At 51.0% G+C, this 14,913-nt stretch overlaps 3 protein-coding genes and 1 long non-coding RNA gene across 16 annotated transcripts; 2 read left to right on the forward strand and 2 right to left on the reverse strand.

Annotated features, from left to right (window-relative positions):
- Window positions 1-2: 2 nt before the first annotated feature.
- strada (STE20 related adaptor alpha) lies at window positions 3-6,909 on the forward strand. 7 transcript variants are annotated; one of them, XM_088357113.1, is made up of 15 exons: window positions 3-139; window positions 363-420; window positions 643-700; window positions 981-1,009; window positions 1,745-1,847; window positions 2,031-2,152; window positions 2,308-2,416; window positions 2,486-2,609; window positions 2,770-2,941; window positions 3,026-3,130; window positions 3,209-3,471; window positions 3,539-3,581; window positions 3,664-4,492; window positions 4,573-4,659; window positions 6,761-6,909. In XM_088357113.1, exons 2-13 carry the CDS (start codon window positions 409-411, stop codon window positions 3,823-3,825), a joined length of 1,302 nt encoding a protein of 433 aa, XP_088213239.1. In that variant the 5' UTR covers window positions 3-139; window positions 363-408; the 3' UTR covers window positions 3,826-4,492; window positions 4,573-4,659; window positions 6,761-6,909. The 7 variants fall into 7 exon arrangements, with proteins under 7 accessions (XP_088213239.1, XP_088213240.1, XP_088213241.1 ...); XM_088357114.1 differs by lacking the exon at window positions 981-1,009 and having other exon boundaries at window positions 1,725-1,847; XM_088357115.1 differs by lacking the exons at window positions 643-700; window positions 981-1,009.
- On the reverse strand, window positions 4,054-6,284 carry rnf113a (ring finger protein 113A). The gene is made up of 10 exons (XM_088357120.1): window positions 6,117-6,284; window positions 5,949-6,028; window positions 5,627-5,725; window positions 5,428-5,535; window positions 5,180-5,289; window positions 4,911-5,017; window positions 4,745-4,834; window positions 4,549-4,642; window positions 4,376-4,482; window positions 4,054-4,196 (listed from the first exon to the last, which is right to left on the reverse strand). Exons 1-10 carry the CDS (start codon window positions 6,220-6,222, stop codon window positions 4,126-4,128), a joined length of 972 nt encoding a protein of 323 aa, XP_088213246.1. The 5' UTR covers window positions 6,223-6,284; the 3' UTR covers window positions 4,054-4,125.
- On the forward strand, window positions 6,875-14,891 carry rundc3aa (RUN domain containing 3Aa). The gene is made up of 11 exons (XM_088357111.1): window positions 6,875-7,017; window positions 12,514-12,629; window positions 12,713-12,846; window positions 12,918-13,003; window positions 13,093-13,182; window positions 13,280-13,360; window positions 13,423-13,588; window positions 13,649-13,806; window positions 13,948-14,061; window positions 14,149-14,255; window positions 14,404-14,891. Exons 1-11 carry the CDS (start codon window positions 6,911-6,913, stop codon window positions 14,544-14,546), a joined length of 1,302 nt encoding a protein of 433 aa, XP_088213237.1. The 5' UTR covers window positions 6,875-6,910; the 3' UTR covers window positions 14,547-14,891.
- LOC148384673 (uncharacterized) lies at window positions 7,784-11,722 on the reverse strand. Of its 7 annotated transcripts, none has more exons than XR_015853274.1 (3): window positions 10,284-11,722; window positions 9,575-9,642; window positions 7,784-8,920 (listed from the first exon to the last, which is right to left on the reverse strand). It is a non-coding gene; the product is annotated as an uncharacterized LOC148384673 (long non-coding RNA). The 7 variants fall into 7 exon arrangements; XR_015853271.1 differs by having other exon boundaries at window positions 9,575-9,645; window positions 10,284-11,721; XR_015853272.1 differs by having other exon boundaries at window positions 9,575-9,648; window positions 10,284-11,721.
- Window positions 14,892-14,913: the final 22 nt, after the last annotated feature.

Here is a 14,913-nt window from a genome sequence, read left to right on the forward strand (position 1 = left end):
GACCTATGACGTATGTGATACGCGACAACGGTTAGCTGTCAGCGCCGAAGAACTGAGAAGGATGGCGAGCTCGTTGAGTTACGTCAAAGTAGAATTTTAGTCACCTCGTTGCCATCCCCAACGTTGTACGAATCAAACGGTGAGTGAAAACGCTAAATATACTATTGTAGCGAATCGAAGAAGAGTCGCTAGCGGGTTTAGCTAACAGTTCAGCGGGTGTTAGCACCGCTAGCCTGCGCACTTCACCATGACAACCGAGCAGCTGCGGGGACTGATTGTCTCATTTTAATGATGTTGCATTTTAGAGCTTCGGAGTCGTTCACCTATATATGTATATAATCACGTTTACGTTGCTTTCACAGGGATTCCCAGGACGCGGTTACAACCTTAGATGAAACAAAAGGATCAATGTCTTTTCTTGTAAGTCCTATCATGACGTTCCCAGTCAAATAGATTTCAATCTTGTTTGGTCTGTTAATCAATTGAGAACGTTGCACAAAGAGCCACTGTGAGTCCTAATCATTCATCGCACATGTGATTCTGTGGAAATTGTCCTCAATCATGCTTGAATCGTCTTTCCTTTTTTTCTCCCTGTTTGTCCGTCCGTCCGTCCGTGTATTATAACTATCATCTGTGTGTCAGCGCTGGGTGTCTGAGAAATTGAGTGTGGAGAGCCTGCGGGATTTGGAGTTGTTTGGAGGTGAGGCTCAAAGCTAAAAGCAGAAAAAAAATTCACCAGCAAAGCCTCAGCACCCTGCTACTATTTTTGATATGGGAAACAATTCACACATAGGTGTATGAACTAAGGGTAATCAGTGTGAAGTTTATGGTTGAATTTAGGATGTTTATGGACAGGCAAACCTTATCGGAGGTGACAGATGCAAGTCGGTCCCCGAAACTAGCCAATAAGGTGCTGTATGTTCATGTGCGTGCATACCGATGACTTCACCTCACTGATGTGGTTGGTCTTTTTACCCCAGAGCAATCTCAGGAAGTCTCTCACAGGGAAGTAAGTGTCTTGTCACGGCATCACCGCGCCCCTCTGTGCCTTTTGTATGCATGCATGCGTGCGTGCGTGTGCGCGCACAGGTTCGTCACTGGATGAGGAAGCCAAGCGATCGCTGGCGTCTTCACATTGAGTACGCATGAGTAACTCCTCCCTATTTCCCCCGGTGTTGTGCTCGGAATTCTGCAACTCAGCGTCCAGGATGCTCACACCGAATGCGTTTGTTTCTATTGATTTGGCATCAACTATGAAGATATCTCCTATTGGGCTGAGCGTTAAATCCATTCTTGCTGACTCATCAAGTTAACTTGTCATGACCTTTTTTTTGTGCGGGGGGGGGGACAATAGATTAAAATCAGGAGTCAGTTTAGGACGTATCGCCCAGCCCTTCTCTTTGGTTTGTTGTCTTTCAAAGGATTTCAAAAAGGCTGCCTGTGTTGCGATCACATAGGACGCATGTTAGCCCCGAGTATTTGCTAATGGCGTGCGGCTTGTAGGAGTTGGATGGCGTGCTCCGCTGTGGCAGTGCATGGCACCGCCTGCCCGCTCCATCCGACGCCGCCGCCGCCGCCACTTGGGCAAATCTAGCCTCCCAGCACCGCCACTCACACAGGTTGCCAGGATGTATGTGTGTGTTCTTCACATCACCTTGGAAAGATTGACACGGCGGACCCTCGTGCACTCTCACATTTGAGTGGTTCACAGTATGTTTTTACAGAAGTATGTGGTGTCATCCAGGCCCATGAGGACAGCAGGGAAAGCGTGACGTCCCTTCCACGTGGAGACACCATGGGCAGCTTCCTCCCAGACAGCAGCGCCTATCAGTTGCTCGCCGTTATCGGTAAGCCCTTCTCATTTGATCAGGACGGTGAACCGCAGCAATGTGAGCTTGATCAGCGAAAATCCAGAAACGATATAAAAGGTGTCGTGTAATGATCCGTCTGCTTCAAGGTTGTGCCAAAGCACCGCTTTTGTCTAAAAACTACTCCTCAACTCAATTTGGCACCAAAACCCTCTTCAACAGGCCGAGGCCTGGACCACCTGATGACTGTCAACCGGGCTCTGTACAAACCCACTGGGGAGCACGTGGCCATACGTCGCATCGACCTGGAGTCGTGTACTAACGAAATGGTCGCCTACCTGCAGGTCAGAGATGGTCGCAAAGTTGCCGTCTGCTGTGGACGCACGACCTGTCTCTCTCTCTCTCTCTCTCTCTCTCTCTCTCTCTCTCTCTCTCTCTCTCTCAAGGAATGAACTCAAAAGCCTCGGTGTTGTTAACCACCTCGGTGTCTCTCCTGTAGGCCGAGCTGCACGTGTCCAAGTTGTTTCACCACCCCAGTATTTTGCCCTACAAGAGCGTCTTCATCGCTGAGAACGAGTTGTGGGTCATCACCCCCTTCATGGCGTACGGTGAGGCGCCAGTGCCCGGATGACAGGTTTATTTTACGATCAAACGCTAAACCGCTTTTCTTTGCGCAGGATCGGCCAGAGAGCTGGTCAGCGCGTATTTCCCCGACGGCATGAGCGAGCTCACCATCGCATACATCTTACTGGGCATCCTCAAAGCGCTGGAGTACATCCACCAAATGGGATATGTGCACAGGTACTTGGGTCGGTGGATGAAGAGACAACATTATGAGGAATAGCAAGTTGCCACAAAAAGCAATATTCACACACACCTGTATTCATGGATTAAGTACAAACCAAACCAAAAGCCAGCACTGAGGACTAATACCAAAGTGAGAAGTTTGTGTCTCATGCAGGAGTGTAAAGGCCAGCCACGTTCTGATTGCTGCCGACGGCCAGGTGCGCATGTCTGGCCTCCGCAGCATCTTCAGCCTGATCCGACACGGCCAGCGGGCCAAGGTGGTGCACGACTTCCCGCAGAACAGCGTCAAGGTGCTGCCGTGGCTCAGCCCTGAAGTGCTGCAACAGGTACGGAGACATCACTCCAGCCCAGCGAGCCACGACATCACCCACGCCTCCTCTCATGTCTATTCATTTTCCCCTTTCTCTCAGAACCTGCAGGGCTATGACTTTCGCTCCGATATCTACAGCCTGGGCATCACAGCGTGTGAGCTAGCTAACGGACACGTTCCCTTTAAAGACATGCCGGCTACGCAAGTGAGCGGATACACCACCCACCCGATTGCGGACATTTCACAACGGACTACAACTTTTTGTCCTGCTTCCGTTGCGCAGATGTTACTGGAGAAGCTCAACGGGACAGTGCCGTGCTTGCTGGACACCACCACCATCCCGCCGGAGGAGCTCTGCATGAAGCCTTCGCGCTCCGGCGCCGACTCGGGCATCGGCGAGGGGCCAGGAGGAGGCGGCAGTGTTGGCGGGGTCCGCCACTCCAACGGCGAACCCACTTCCTCGTCCGCCCACCCGTACAACCGCACTTTCTCGCTGCACTTTCACGCCTTCGTCGAGTTGTGTCTTCAGAGGGACCCGGAGAAGAGGTACTGTGAGCGTCAGCTATAAGATGACATGAAAACGGACTTTTTCTTTTTTTTTTTCTCTCTTTAGACCCTCCGCCTCCGCTCTCATAGGTCATCCCTTCTTCAAGCAGGTGTGGAGAGCACATGAATTTAAGAGTGGAGAGTGTTTGGCCCAAGCTTCCTCAACAGCAACCATATGCCCGCATCTTTCAGATCAAGCGGAGGCCCTCGGAGGCGCTGCCCGAGCTGCTGAGGCCCGCGTCGCCCATCGGCAGCAGCGAGAGCTCCCAGCCGCTGCCGCCGCCCTCGCCGTCCAGACTGGCCAGCCTGGAGTCGGGCCTCAGCCACCTGGACGTGGACGACTGGGATTTCTGACCAACTCGTGTCTGAGTGTAAATAAGTTGCCGTTACTCTTCTGAGCCGGTTGGCGTTTCGCTACCTTTCTTTCTTGTCTTAAGACGGCCTCCTTTTCCTCTCAGGCTTTGTACAGAATATGCTCTACCTCGCTCGCTCGCTCGCTCACACACATCACACGCACACGTTTGCATGTTCCTTTACTGGCTCCTGTGTATGAATGTTACTGATTTGACAATAAAAGCGATGTTTCCGCTTGCTAAAAAATATAACTTTATTGACAATGGACACAAAGACAGTCAAGGGGAAACGCTGGAGATGTCAGTCGTCATCTTCGTCGGATGGTGGCAGGTCGGTGGTGGCTTTGCGTTTCTCTATCTTGGCCAGCAAGTCTGAAAGGAACATGAGCATGTGGGAGGTGACTGATTGATTTGTATTCTTTGTTTTGTTTTTTTTTCCCAGCAGATTTCATAGATCAAAGTTTATCCCTACTAATATGCTTAAATAATCAGCCCAAATCAGATTCTATTCCAAGCAGCAGCAGGCGATTGAAGCGCAGGGCCTCCCTCACCCTTGGCGGGGTTGAAGACGCCGTTGGTCTGAGTGTTGCACACGTAGCAGCGCTTGGACTTGCGGTAGTGCTGAAGGGCGCAGGCCTCGCAGAAGTAATGACGGCACCTGAGAGAAGGTAACGAAAGATATTACTTTGGAGTATGCATGCGCTAAACCAAAAGGGCTGCCTACTTAGTGACGATGGGATTCTTGTAGGAGTCCCTGCAGATGAAACACTTGAATGGCAAGTCCTCTTCGTCGCTGCTCACCTCGTAGTTTTCCTCATCTAGAGTACGACGATAGGTAAGAATGAAGACATATTTGTCCCCGTTACAAATCCTGCGGCACGACACGACACGTTCAAACGGTTCACGTATCTCTCGCTCACCGTTGGCGCCATAACTGCCCTCCTCCAGTTCCCTCTCAATCTGCCAGCCGTGCTTGTAGTCGGATCGGTCGTGGAGGAACTTGCAGCTGTCTGACATAAGAACCAGAAGGTGCAACTAGCTTGTCTTATGACTTGATTGATATTTCCGTGATCTTCTTTTATTGACCTCCAAAGCCACAGAATCCGGTCTCCTTATAGTCCTTGCAGATGTCCGGCTGGTAGTCCCACCTGACTGTAGCTCGCAGGTGCTCCGGGGCTCTGATGGGTCCTTTCCTGTTTGTTCGGCCATAAATGAGCAGTCGGACTGCGCGGTTGCGATGGCTTCGGCGATTACGATCAAAATTCCGATTTTTTTTTTGTTCAGGTGAAAAATAGCTGCGATTTCACCTTAAAGCCAGCTAGCCCAGCCCCAATTAGTCGTCGATGGTTACCTACCGGACCATGCCAGAGGACGCGTTGCCCATGGTAGTATCTTTGGGTTTGATAAATTTGTGGTAGTTGTTGATGCCGCGGTAGATCTTGTCGTCCTCTTTCCCCGTCAGCTCCTGGAAAGGGCACCAAGGCGGTTCGGTTTGGTTCATTCAGGAGCAATCATGAACAATTTTTACAAAAATGACTTCCTCTTTAATTGGACCACCCTTGGCTAAACCAAGTCAGTCTACACATTTAGACAAGTGGCTTACGTCTTGGATTTTCTGGCTCCTCTCAAAGATGGCCTGAGCGTCCTTGTCCCGCTCTGTATCCAGTTGGTATGTGGATGTAGCACCCATATCCTCTGGGCCCTCTGGTTTCTTTTGGAAGGAGCACAGTGCAAATGAACGGGCTGAAGGTACATCGATGGACTGAGTGTTGAATATGTTTAGAATGATATTGTCAACTCACAGCTGAACGTGTGGATTTGTAGGAAACAGTGATCTTCTTGTCCTCCTTGTCATCTTCGCTTTCACTGGAGGACATAGTTTCTTTCCCCACTTTCTTGGACTGGACACAACGGACCCATCAAGCAATTCTTACTTTAGAAAATATGAATAATTACAGCTTAAAAGTAGGGCTGAGATGTACAGTATGGGGTGAGAACCCACACATCCAATTTCTGCTTTGAATAGATTTCAACTCAAATCAACGCGCTTAGCGTGGCCGACTTGCGGGCTCATACTAAAGCGTGCTCACGAAACAGAATGTGTCATATTTTAAGATGTGTTACCTTTTGAATCATCGGGTTTTCTCGCGTCTTATTTCTATCCTTTCTGACCACAGAGCTGAGCTCTTCATCACTGCTCCGATCTGAGCATGGGATCGTAAGGTAGAAAAGAATACACATGAACGCATTACAATTCGTACAACTCGTTGTGATTGAAACCAACACTGGTACCTTTATCGCTGTCGCTGGCCTTTCTTTTTCGTCCCGAAAATTTCTTAGTAGATTTTTTAAAAAAGAAAGTGCAGGGGCCTTCTTTGGAGGTGTTCGCTTCCGCCATCTTGTTCTTTCAGTTTGTAAACAAAACAGAAGTATTACTTTGCAGCGCCCTCTACAGACTTGGAAGACGCTTGGAAGTCGTCCGAACAGGTTTTATTTGGAAGCGCAAACCCGGAAGCAGCGTATGTAGACGTTTTGCGGCCCGCGGCAGCAGCATCCGTCCTCCAGCATCGGCAGCCAAATCGGCTCCAAATCCCCAAGTATTGTTTTCATCAATGAAAGGATGAAAAGGCGCAAAAATAGTATAAGTGCTGCGTGCATGTGAGCTGGACCGTTTTATTTTGAAGCACATAACCGGAACCGGTGTATTTCGACGTTTTGCACCTAAGCTTTTCCACCTTCCAGCCTAAGCAACACCAACATACAACCTTCGCCTAATAAGATAAAATATGGCCCCATGGACTTGCAGATACATCATGCGTGAGCCCGTAAATAAAGCGAGAATCAGACCAGTTCTGTGAGTTTTCCATAGTATTTTGAAGCACACAACCGGAACTAGTGTATTTAACCCTGGTGCGCTTTATGGTTTCGACCTCCAGCCTCAGCAGCAGCATCCGCATCCCGCAGCATTGGTTGGCCGACTTTCCGCAGAGGACAGCGGCTGCACGTCTGACACAGAGCCCGGCAGAGGGAAGGCGGGTGCGGGTGCGGGTGCGGACAGCTCCCGACCCCGCCTGCTGGATGGACGAATGGAGCCCAGCTGCATGCACACAGCAATGGCTATGGGGCTGACGTCGAAGAAGGCGTCCGCCCGGAGCGTCGGCGTGGAAAGGAAGAACCTCATCACGGTGTGCAGGTATATCGCAGCATGCATCCAGAATAATCCTTCCTCCCCAATAAGGGACCGCGCAATTAAGACCACATTTAGTTGGATATTAAAATAAGTGACCAACTACCAAGTGTCCAGTGGCAATTACTGCACCTACATGTTTGCTATTTTCCTTTTAATACCCCTTTCCTTTCAAACCGACCCACTGAATAATGCCTACATGAAATATACCATTTTGGTCACATGTAAACTTTACATTTGCTTGAATCCTTCCTAACCCTGTAAAAATGTCGCTTCTTTTCTTTTATTATCACCTGCTGACTCATGCCTATATATTATTCATAAACACAAGTGAAGGAAAGAAAAGCGCCTTCATCATAGCGTTATCAACTGCTTATATCGGACAAGGGCGTGCAATCTCTCCTCCCCCTCCATCATTCCCCTTTGAGGTGTCCTATATTTATCATCGTCATCTTCACAAGAGGTCATGGCTGAGCGTTGTGCATGCGTCACGTTATACGGCCGTCGCCAACCAAGCTTCTCCTCCGCTCGGCGTATTTTACGAGGCCTTCTTTGTGGACATGATGTCACACGGTTAGTGTCCCTCTCCTGGAGGACCGGCAGAAGAACGCTAACATTTATTCATTACCGATGAATTTCAATGGGCGTCACTTGAAAGGCAATTTTCAGTATTCCCTGTCGTCAGAAAAAGAATTGCCCTTGCAATCTAGTGTAGTAAGTAGTGTTCAAAGTAAACGTAGCCTCCACAAGAACAACGAGACAAAGTCAAAAATAGACACATCATCAAGAGTTTTTATTCTAATAATCCAACCTGCCTGCTTTTTTTTAGCGCCACAAACAGTGAAGCACACAAAAACATGGTGCAAAAAAAAGAAAATCAACCTCTTTTGGGAGATTAGCAAGCTTACACAAAAGACGTGGGACTGTTCCAATATCCGTTACAGTGTTTTTTTATAATGTCAATAACTACAGTGAAAACAGTGCACAAGGACGAGACACACGAGCAAAGCGCGCACACGCACGCACGCACGCACGCACGCACATTACCATCAGTATTGTTGACACGCTTTTTCTCTTTTTCCACTTTTGAAATGAGCGGCAGTCACGAGTCCCCGCTGCCTCCTCGCACATGCCGGCCGGTGATTCAAGTAGTTGTCACGGCGCTGGGTGGGATGGGATGGGCGGGGTGGGGGGGGAAGGCAGAGGTCCCACATCAGCTGGTCAGAGTGGCGACGTGGCCTACTTGCTACCGTACTAGCTAAGTAGATGTTAGTGATTAGGTGCATTAACCTAATGCATTAACCGGGGTGGGGGGGTGAGTCCACAAATACACAATAGGGCTTTATTTTACTGTAAGCACCAGTTTGGGGAGTTTTAGTTGAATTTCTTATTTTGTGTGGGTACAAGACGAGGGTCTATTTGTCACCCACACTGTTTGTTAGCTGCAGAGGTTATACAAAAAATACCTAAGACCAAAACCGGAATCCTAAACCCCCAAACCTTGTGAGCCTATCTCGTAAACCGAATTTCCTAACCTAACTCTAACACCAATGTCCTCCTCACCCTTGTCCAAATCCCCTTTTGTTTTATTTTATTGTGTTCAATGAACATCCTCAGTGCAACTAGCTTCTTTTTTGTTTGGGTGTAGCTCGAATAAGTGTCCTGACGGTTAACCGGTAAAATAAGTCAATAGAGGGAAAACAAAACCAAACCTAAACCATAAAGTCGTTATTAGGCCATCATAAGCCACGAAAGACGTCATCTTGAGAAGAATTGATGTACACTGCTAGTGGGCTCTGCTGCTGTTGCCGCTAGCAACCGGTCAGGGGCTCGTTAGCGCAACTTTTAACAAGACGACGTTTTGGATGCTTTGTTTACGGCGTCGGTGGCGGCGAGGGACTCGGTGAACCTAGGAAGAAACCCACAAAGAGGGGACAGACAGCAGGGAGAAAACAAATGCCCATCAGACAGTGAAATGTAGAAAAATGTCATCAAATCCATCACCACGCAATTTCTGAAATGTAGCACGAGTCACAGCATGGTTTCTTTCGCAATTGTTTCTTCTCAGCTGTTCCCTGAATCATAGCATGATCACTCAAGACCCCAATTTAGAAACATCATGACCTATTCACATCTTCTCTTCTGACTTTGAGTGGGAATCTGTCTAATGTAGTCGTTGTGCTCTGCCCCCCCCCGCCCCGTTTCTGATTTAAATCGACTTGAAGCTTCTTCAAATTTTTCATTCTTCTTCATCTCTCCCGCTTGTCTGGAATAGTCGTGTCCTGATTCCTCCCCTCTCCGGTGTATGATTTAAAGATGCCGAGGGCTTCCAAAGGTTCTTCCTTCTCCTTCATCCTACGAGACATTGCTCCTGACCACCTCGCCTGTTTGTTCTTTCCGCACGTCCACCGACAGCCAAACACTTGCCGAGACACGCTACTGTAAGATGGGCCAAAGGGGGACAGACGACCCCGGTTAGACTTTCCATTTTGGCTTTGGCCCAAACTTCTTGAATTATTCATCAGCCACTAATTCTCTTGGACGTCTCCTCAGAGTAGTCCACCTGATGAGTGGGCCCTGCTTCATTATCATCATCATCGTCGTCGTCTGCTGCTGCTGCTGCTGCTGCTACTGCTGCTGCTGGAAGAAGGAGAGAAAGCAGATCAGGGGAGTTTGTAGGAGGGAGTCTGCAACGAATCAACATCGGTGGATCAAACCACGACACGACACGATGTCGGACAATTTGGCTCTTGTTGTATCAGCCAATGAGCGAGCGGCAGCCCGCTTGATTGAGCCCACTCCAAGAATCCACCTCAACAAGAACAGATTGTGTTTGAGGCTCCGGTCCGGTGTACAGTAGAAGGGTGTGGCGGGAGAACAAGAGGCCATTTCAAGTGAGCCGTGCCGTGAGTGGCTCGGGCACCCATCCAAGGCGAGTGAGAGTGGGTTGCGTATGCCGAGGAGGGTGAACACAAAAGAAGCTTTTCAGAAAGACAAGCTGTTGTTTTTCTGTGTCCAATGGTACCAAGAGCATTGCTGCTAGCTTCTCTTGAGAGCGACGAAGGAAAATGAGAATTTTCGGCCCTCCTCCATCGTACACATTTGACAGGGGCCATGCTTAAAACGCTTTTCTCCGTTCTGGAACCCGATTTGAGCTGACCAAATTCCCCAGTCTTGGTTCTGGCTTGGCATTTTGTTTTTTCGCTTCCAGTCCGTCTCGCGACGGTAACTCTGCTTAGGTTTCATTCAGTAGGAAATAAGACACCACTGACCTGTTTGACTCATCCAACGCGGTCCAGAAAAGAGTCAAAGCCCCCAAAGTGAATTGAATCCAGTTTTTGCGTCCCGTCGGAGAAGGTCCGCCGCAGGTGTCGGCGGTGTCGGAACAAGGTCCCCCCTCCCCGCCTAGAGCGTCTTGCGTTTGGGGAAGATGGCTTTCCGAAAGGAGGTGGTGGTGCTTCCCCGGCTGAAGGAAGCGCCGCCCAAGGAGATCTTGGTCTTGCCGCTGGTAATGGTGGAGGAGCCCAGCGAGGTGGTGCTCTTGCCCCGAGAGATGGACGAGTTGCCCAGGGCCAGCTTGCTCTTGCCCCGCTTGATGCTGGTGTTGCCCAGCGTCAGGGCCGTCTTGCCCTCGGTGAAGCTGGTGTTGCCCATCGAGGTGGTGGTCGGTCGGCGTTGAGCGCGGCACGCTCATCCAGCTCAAACGCCCGCTCCGCAAGCCCCTCAGACGCAGCAGTAACGCCAGCGGCGATCCGGAGCCCAGCGGAATGCCCAGAGAGCCCGGAGAGGCATAAAGCCTTCGTTGAGCTTCTGGACGTGGGCTCGGGAAGGCCGCATACCACTCGGGAGTCGCCGTGAATGGACAGAGGCGGCTGGTAGGTTGGAAAGTGCCTTTGGCGAGGGTGAGGGGCAGGCGCTGACGCTCCGGACACTCGCGCGATTGTCTCGGTGACACCGGGAACATTGTTGCCAGGGGTGGCGGGGTGCAATCTGGCGGGGACGTCGCTTTGTTCTGCACCATTGTTTCCAACGTTTGCAAAAAATGTCGCTCCTTGAAATGGATTTTATCATTATCCATCGGCAAGTCATTACACATTTGGAGGCGTCGCCGGGCCGAGCCGAGCCGAGCGGAGTTAAGCCACATGGTCCGTCGCGTATGCTTCAAAGCTAAAGAGAAAAGTGTCCATTGAAAGTTGTCCATTCAAGCGCAGTCCTGTCATTTCACACGTTCCTCAGCCACGCTTAATGCATTTCTTTGATTACATCCGGATTCTTCCACTTGCCGGTCCATCCTCAAACTGAGCACCGTGACTGACCTGATCGCGACAGACCAGAGCGGTGTGTCCAGGTTTTATTTTTGTCTTTTTTTGGGTGAGTACATGCTGGATCCAGAAGGACATCTCCAGGCTGGCTTTTCTGGGTCATTTGCTGGATTCACGGCCGGTAATTCCAGTAGACGTGGCTGTGGGTCTTGTCGCCCCTGCTGAGGGTGGTCCTGACCACAGACGCACACTTGGTCCCGTGGGTGAAGGTCAGCGTGGCGATGGAGCTGGTGGTCTCACCTCGTGTGACCGAGGTTTTGCCCACGGCGACTCCGCTCTTCCCCAGCGTTAGCGTGCTTCTGCTCCAGGAGATGGAGAATTGGCCCCAGGAGATGGCGTACTTGCTGCTCAGCAGGGAGACTTTGCCTTTGCTGAAGGAGGTCTTGCTGGAGGAATAGCTGCTCTTCCGCTCGCTCTCAGAGTCTATTTTGGACTTCCTCTTTGAAGGGCTGGCTCCCAGGGTGGGCTCCATCTAGGTGTTCCTGCGCTTGGGCATGAGCGCTTTGCGGAAGGAGGTGGTGGTTGTCCCTCGGCTGAAGCTAGCCCGTCCTAGCGCCACGGTGGTCTTCTGCCTCTGGATGGTGGAATCTCCCATGGAGGTCGTGGTCACTCCACGGAAGATGGAGGAGTTCCCCATGGCCACGGTGGTCTTTCCCCTAGCAATGGAGGTGCTTCCCACAGCCAGGGCGGTCTTGCCCTCGGTGATGCTGGTGTTGCCCATGGCTCCTCTCCGGAAGCGGGCGGGTGGCCGGCCGGCGACTCCTCGCATGCGCGCCGCAGCCTTTTTGGGGATCCGGAGCAAAAGTCAATCCGCGGCGCTAAATAGCTGCCATCAGGGGGGGGGGGAAAGGGAGGGGATTTGATCTTTTTCTTTTTTGATCGGCAGGGCACAAAGAGACCTGGAAGCCCAGTGTGTGCACAAAGGCTGCCAGGACAGGACAGCACAGGGGGTTAATTGTTTTCTTGTCATGATAACGCTGAAGGGGTGCTTTGTACGCCACACAAGACAATTGGGGTGACCTCAGGCGTAAGATGGTGTCCCCCTCCACCCCGACCAACAAAAAAAAGCCGCCGCCGCCGCCGCCACCACCCTTTCATTGCTGCGTACACATAGTACAGTAGTACATTTGTCCGCCGGGTACGCGAGGCAGCTAAAGAAGCCTCTGGTGTTTTTGCCTAGGTTTTCCGTCAAGACTCTCCTGGAAAAGTACACGGCCGAGCCCATCGACGACTCGGCCGAAGAGTTTGTCAACTTTGCTGCCATCTTGGAGCACATCCTCAGCCACCGTTTTAAAGGTCACAAACATTTGTTTACGATTATTATTTGGATCAATGAAGAGAAAGTGCATTTCGATACTTTTGTCATTTCCGGTGACCAGGCTCGGCCAGCTGGTTCACTTCAGATGGACAGCGCAGCTTCTGGGAGTACGTCCGGCTGGCCTGCGGCAAGGTGCAGAACAACTGCATCGCCAGCATCGAGAACATCGAGAACATCAGCACGTCTCGAGCCAAGGCGAGGATTGCTCACGTCGCGTGCGGGCGGGCGCGTTGTTCCGTCTTGACGCGTCGTCGTTTGTTTCCAAGGGCCGGGCGTGGATTCGAGTGGCGCTGATGGAGAAGCGGCTTTCGGAATACGTGTCCACTGCCTTGAAGGACACCAGAACCACCAGGTATGGCTCACGCTGCTGGCAAATAAGATTCAAGTTGGAATGCGGGTGGCTCCGCTTGTTCAAAGACTGACGGGCTTTTGTGATGACAGGAGGTTCTACGACGACGGCGCCATCATGCTGAGGGAGGAGGCCACAGTGCTGACCGGCATGCTCATCGGACTGAGCGCCATTGACTTCAGGTTGCGGAGGAAATATCTTCCACATTTGCTATCCCGGTATTCTCCTGGGAGAGGAAAAGGAAGTCCTTCACCAACAAATGACGTTTTGTCCGCGTAGTTTCTGCCTGAAGGGGGAAACGCTGGACGGCAAGTCCCCGGCGGTCATTGACTACACTCCCTACCTGAAGTTCACTCAGAGGTAAGCCTTTACGCCGGCTTTAGCTTAGCACCAGCATGCTAACGCAAAGTGCCTGGCCGCAGCTACGACTGCCTGAGCGACGACGAGGACCGACGCAGCGTCGACAGCAGCAACAGCGAAGAGAGCGTCCCGGAGCATCCTTACATCCCTCTGGTCACCGATGAGGAGAGCTGGAGCAACAAGTGCCGCAAGATGGAGCAGCGATTTAAGATCGTATATGCCCAGAAGGTCAGACAAAAGCATCTTCTACGGGAAAGCAAACGACCCGAACGCTGGTGTGATATTCAGGGCTACTTGGAGGAGCTGGTGCGCCTTCGCGAGTCTCAGCTCAAGAACGTTGAAACCGACAACAAGCGTCTGAGGGCCAAAGTGGACGAGCTGACTTTGCAGAGTCAGCGCGAGAAGAAGGAGCTGGAGGCCGTCGTGCTGGAGCTGCAGGCTCAGCTGTGAGGCATTTGCTTTTGCCTTTGGATGAGTGCATGAGGGCCAAGTGCTACAAGTGGGCCAGTGAAGAAGTCAAAGTCAGCTTTTTAGAAGCCAGTCACTATGACACGGCTTTGGAGTAATATTGTCTGTCTCTCGTGAAGCTCCTCCCTCATGCCCTGTGACGCTTCCCACCTGGGAAAAAACCTTTCCATCCCTCTCATCAACCGGTGGGCGGCCATCAGCGACCACCAGGGTGACGTCAGACTCTTCCGCAGGTATTCGCATTTGTAACGCGCAGATAACACCATTGCTTTCTTGTACTCTAGTCTCATGATCGGAATGCATATTTGCGGTTCCCGCAGAAGGAGCTTCCACAGTTTGGAGCAACTTTCCACCGAGCTCAGCCTCAACTCGGATTCTCAGAGAACCGACGAGAGGCAGAACGGAGACGCGGCCTGGACCTCGGCAGGTCGATTATGACCTCATGCTTACTACAATTGTTGCAGTTTGCTCGATTGCTCATAACAATTCACCTCACATGATGCAGTTGACTGTGGTCCACTAGGTGGCAGTTGTGCGCATCGCTACAATCGTGCGTCCTTGTTGTGTCGTTTCAGCCAAGGACAACACGCCGTCTATGTTGGGCCTGTGCGGTTCTTTGGCGTCACTGCCAAGCTCCAAGTCACTGACCAGCCTCAAGTCCAGCGAGTGTCTGGTCAACATCAGTGCCGAGCCCAGCCCCGCACTCTCCCCCAGCTAGGAGAATCCTTTCCTAGCCTTCCAAGTTCCTCGCTCCGTCCCACCTGGACCCAAGCGCCAATGTCTCTGTGAATGTACAGCAGGAATTCTGCTTGTTATTATTCTCGTCTCGCTTGCCACTCTTTTTCTCTCCTGCAGCGTTTTTCTTCTTTTTCCCAAATCACAACCACACAAGCCAGAGGTCAATACTGTCAAACAAAAACAAACACGCAGCAGTGGATATGATGCAACACCTCCTATTTCAGCCTATGTCCTTCTTTGTATGCTTCAAACCTGGGATGATGATGATGATGATGATGATGATGATGATTATTGTTTTGTGTTGCAATAAATGCCTTTTACATGATGCCGCGTGCGTGATGTTATGT

Source organism: Syngnathus floridae, chromosome 17, assembly GCF_059516105.1.
Source record: "Syngnathus floridae isolate MCC-2025c chromosome 17, RoL_Sflo_1.0, whole genome shotgun sequence".
NCBI classification, from domain to species: Eukaryota; Metazoa; Chordata; class Actinopteri; order Syngnathiformes; family Syngnathidae; genus Syngnathus; species Syngnathus floridae.

Excerpts from the sequence above, each read along its gene's own strand:
- strada (XM_088357113.1), top strand. Across the intron at positions 1,010-1,744 it reads AGGAAGTCTCTCACAGGGAA|GCCCATGAGGACAGCAGGGA; the intron begins GTAAGTGTCTTG and ends GGTGTCATCCAG. Across the intron at positions 2,153-2,307 it reads AAATGGTCGCCTACCTGCAG|GCCGAGCTGCACGTGTCCAA; the intron begins GTCAGAGATGGT and ends TCTCTCCTGTAG.
- rnf113a (XM_088357120.1), bottom strand. The coding sequence starts at position 6,222 with ATGGCGGAAGCGAACACCTCCAAAGAAGGCCCCTGCACTTTCTTTTTT. Across the intron at positions 5,726-5,948 it reads AAAACCCGATGATTCAAAAG|TCCAAGAAAGTGGGGAAAGA; the intron begins GTAACACATCTT and ends CGTTGTGTCCAG. Across the intron at positions 4,483-4,548 it reads AAGAATCCCATCGTCACTAA|GTGCCGTCATTACTTCTGCG; the intron begins GTAGGCAGCCCT and ends ACCTTCTCTCAG.
- rundc3aa (XM_088357111.1), top strand. The coding sequence starts at position 6,911 with ATGGAGCCCAGCTGCATGCACACAGCAATGGCTATGGGGCTGACGTCG. Across the intron at positions 12,847-12,917 it reads TCAGCACGTCTCGAGCCAAG|GGCCGGGCGTGGATTCGAGT; the intron begins GCGAGGATTGCT and ends TTTGTTTCCAAG. Across the intron at positions 13,004-13,092 it reads AAGGACACCAGAACCACCAG|GAGGTTCTACGACGACGGCG; the intron begins GTATGGCTCACG and ends TTGTGATGACAG.